Genomic DNA, 3,948 nt, shown 5'->3' with positions numbered 1-3,948 from the left:
TTCATCAGGATCATCAGGATTCATCAGGATCATCAGGATTCATCAGGATCGTCAGGATTCGTGTGCGTCAGGATTCGTGTGCGTCAGGATTCGAGTTCGTCAGGATTCATCAGGATCGTCAGGATTCGTATTCGTCAGGATTCGTGTTCGTCAGGATTCATCAGGATCGTCAGGATTCATCAGGATCGTCAGGATTCGTGTGCGTCAGGATTCGTGTTCGTCAGGATTCGTGTTCGTCAGGATTCGAGTTCGTCAGGATTCGTGTTCGTCAAGATTCGAGTTCGTCAGGATTCGAGTTCGTCAGGATTCGTGTTCGTCGGGATTCGTGTTCGTCAGGATTCGTGTTCGTCAGGATTCGAGTTCGTCAGGATTCGTGTTCGTCGGGATTCGTGTTCGTCAGGATTCGTGTTCGTCAGGATTCGTGTTCGTCAGGATTCGTGTTTGTCAGGATTCTTCAGGACTCATCAGGATTCTTCAGGACTCATCAGGATCGTCAGGATTCTTTAGGATTCATCAGGATCGTCAGGATTCTTTAGGATTCGTGTGCGTCAGGATTCTTCAGGATCGTCAGGATTCGTGTTCGTCAGGATTCTTCAGGATCGTCAGGATTCTTTAGGATTCGTGTTCGTCAGGATTCTTCAGGATCGTCAGGATTCGTGTTCGTCAGGATTCTTCAGGACTCATCAGGATCGTCAGGACTGGCACTCATTTCTCCAGCAGAGACGTCAGGTGAGCTCGGGATCGTCGGGATTTCTCGATGCTCTCAAACGTGGGCGTCCCGTGAGGAAGATCCAGGCGCTCGCTCTCAGAGACCATGATGCTCTCTGCCTCGGCTGCAGATCACACACACACACACACACACACACCATCAGACGGGATCATCAGCAACTGCACTGTTCACTAATTACAACTACCACATTTCCTCGCCATCAAAGCGGGATTTTTAAGGAATCCTTTTAAAGCCAATCAATAATCAATCAGTGAGAGTAGAGGAAAGCTGGATGACGTCACTGCGCTCATTAACTCCTCCTGACGAGGATCTTTCAATCAGTAAAAATGTCACATGCCGATGATGAAATAATTTGATTAGATTTAAATGTGTTTTTAACCATCGGCAGATTCGAGCTTCTGAGACGAACAAGACAGAAATGTGTTCAGGGCGTTTACACCGGGCCGCTGCAGTCTCTACATCAGTGTCGGTGTTCCTGAACTCCTGAAGCGCCTCCGCTGTAGTCTCGAGTTTCTCCCGGGAACACGCACAATATTCCTCATTATAATAATTAATGTGCAGAATAAAGGGGCGGGGCCTGGTTGAGTTAGTCAGTAGTGTGTTAAACTGGCGGTTATGGTAAGGGGCGGGACATTTCCCAAACACACTCGAAGCGCTCGACCAATCACAACACACTGCTCCAGCCGACCAATCAGAGCACAGTGTGCTTTTCAGGAGGAGGGGCTTCATAGAGACAGGAAGTAAACAGAGCGTTACTGACAGACTGGGAAGAGAGGAGCCGCAACACTGGAGAATATGAGGAGAATAATCAACATTACAGCAGGAGAACATGTTCTAGTCGAGCCTGAGAACATCATCACGACTGTTGAGCAGAACTTCCTGTGTAAGCGTTCCCAGACTGAGCGTGTTTACCTCTCATGCGGTGGGTCAGTGACCCGTACGCCGCGTCCATCTGATACGCCAGGATGAAGCCCAGAGGAACCACAGGAGCCAGAAGAACCGCTCTCCTCCGTCTCACCGCTCTGGACACACACACACTTCAGTCACACACACTCGCTTCTGCTGTGTCACACGCTCAGGACGCTTATTACAGAGAAGTGAAATATGAGTTTTATCAGATGTTTGTTTGAGAACGGCGGCGGTGACGCTTTCAATCTCTGGACAGAAAGAACCGTTTGTAACGAGAGCAACACACACCGTTCAGAAGAACTACCGCTCACAGTTCAGGACCAGCGGAATGAAAACTGTTCAAACTGTATCCAGTAATATTACTGATCTGACTCCGTCAGGGAGAACACGACTGATCTGAATAATGAGATAGAGTTAGTCTCATATGCAGTGTTGGGGAAAGTTACTTTTAAAAGTAATGCATTACAATATTGCGTTACTCCCTTAAAAAGTAACTAATTGCATTACTTAGTTACTTTTTTAGAAAAGTAATGCGTTACGTTACTTTTGCGTTACTTTTTTCCAACCTGGGCTGAGTTTGTTATTTTATAACACAAACGTTCTATTTTTGGGCAAATGTAAAGACCCTTTCACACCAAAAGTGAAATAATAATCCTCAGGCTGAAGGAAATGTGTACAGTAGAGGAAAGCAAACCAGCAAACCTTTCTGAAAAAAATTCTGCTGTTTATTACTGTGAATGATCTGGACTGTAAAATAAAGCTGACTGACCACTGTAAATATATGCATACATCACATAAACAACAGTGTGTGTGTGTGTGTGTGTGTGAGAGTGTGTGTGTGTGTGAGTGTGTGTGTGTGTGTGTGAGAGTGTGTGTGTGTGTGTGTGTGTGTGAGAGTGAGAGTGTGTGTATATGGTGTGTGTGTGTGTGTGTGTGAGAGTGAGAGTGTGTGTATATGGTGTGTGTGTGTGTGTATATGAGTAGGAGTGTGTGTGAGTGAGTGAGAGTGTGTGTGTGTATATGAGTAGGAGAGTGTGTGTGTATATGAGTAGGAGTGTGTGTGTGTGAGAGTGTGTGTATATGGTGTGTGTGTGTTACAGACCCGACGGTGAGGCCCAGCGCAGTTAAACCGAAGAAAGAAGAGAAGTACTTGAGGAACTCTCGTGACCAGGCGATCTGCATCGCCATCTGACGCTCTCGCATCTCGTTCTGCATCAGTATCTGACGCTCCAGCTGCAGAAACACAACACACACCTCTGAGTCAGGCTGACGTGTGTGTGTGTTCAGGTGAAGAGCTGAAAACACGCTTGACCTCATGAACACGTCACACACACACGCGCGCACACGCACGCACGCACACACACACACACACACGCACGCACACACACACCTCACTCTTCCTGACCAAACAAAGCATCCGTCACAATCTGCACATGAATACGGCTTTATTAGATTATTCATTAGCGCTCATTAGCATGTGTGTGTGTGTGTGTGTGTGTGTGGCCTTTGAACGCCTCACATTTCCTGTCTTTGTCTGGAGGTCAGAGCCACTTCCTGTTTGCAAGCGGAAGCTCCCTGACATGATCTCAGCAGGAGTTTGTTAAAGTCAATCATTTTATCCCTTAATACTCATCTCTGATCACCAAAATAACATGTAAATGTTTTTCCCTTTGAAAATAATTCTTCATGCCTTAAAATATCTTGAATGTAACTCGACACCCTTGCCTCATTTAGTATGCGCGGGTCTATGAATATGCAAATGAGCCCCTCCTCCACTCACTCACACTCAGAGATCCACTGGTTGACGATCACACGTTGATCTGATTGGTTACACAGTTCTATGAATATGCAGATGAGCCCCGCCTCCACTCACTCACTCACTCACTCAGAGATCCACTGGTTGACGATCACACGTTGATCTGATTGGTCACACAGTTCTATGAATATGCAGATGAGCCCCGCCTCCACTCACTCACTCAGAGATCCACTGGTGGACGATCACACGTTGATCTGATTGGTCACACAGTTCTATGAATATGCAGATGAGCCCCGCCTCCACTCACTCACTCAGAGATCCACTGGTTGACGAGCACACGTTGATCTGATTGGTCAAGGTAGTGTGTGACGTCAGAAACACCAGCGATTTCAAACCGTGTGTCTGAGACTGTCTTTGGTTCACTGCAGTTTTAAGCAGAAGATACTCAGCAATGCTGTCCACTTATGAACTAGAAACGCCATTAAACCGCATTAAAGCTGGAAGGTTAATATGGCGGTAGAGGACGTGCTGTGCCAGATTACAGGTTCTCTGA

At 46.7% G+C, this 3,948-nt stretch overlaps 1 protein-coding gene across 2 annotated transcripts in view; it reads right to left on the bottom strand.

The window, feature by feature from the left end:
* Window positions 1-458: 458 nt before the first annotated feature.
* The window catches only part of plgrkt (plasminogen receptor, C-terminal lysine transmembrane protein), an 11,723-nt gene continuing 8,233 nt past the window's right edge, over window positions 459-3,948 (bottom strand). The window contains exons 3-6 of one of the 2 annotated variants that reach the window (XM_079587004.1): window positions 2,742-2,872; window positions 1,643-1,752; window positions 680-833; window positions 459-599 (exon numbers count right to left, since the gene is read on the bottom strand). In XM_079587004.1, coding sequence (XP_079443130.1) covers window positions 706-833; window positions 1,643-1,752; window positions 2,742-2,872 — 369 coding nt within the window. In that variant the 3' untranslated portion in view covers window positions 459-599; window positions 680-705. Of the gene's footprint in view, window positions 600-679; window positions 834-1,642; window positions 1,753-2,741; window positions 2,873-3,948 lie in introns of those variants that run through there. The other variant, XM_079587005.1, reaches the window with a different exon arrangement.

This window comes from Phoxinus phoxinus (assembly GCF_949152265.1).
Source record: "Phoxinus phoxinus genome assembly, chromosome: 17".
NCBI classification, from domain to species: domain Eukaryota; kingdom Metazoa; phylum Chordata; class Actinopteri; order Cypriniformes; family Leuciscidae; genus Phoxinus; species Phoxinus phoxinus.
This window is presented reverse-complemented; position numbering and strand designations above follow the sequence as displayed.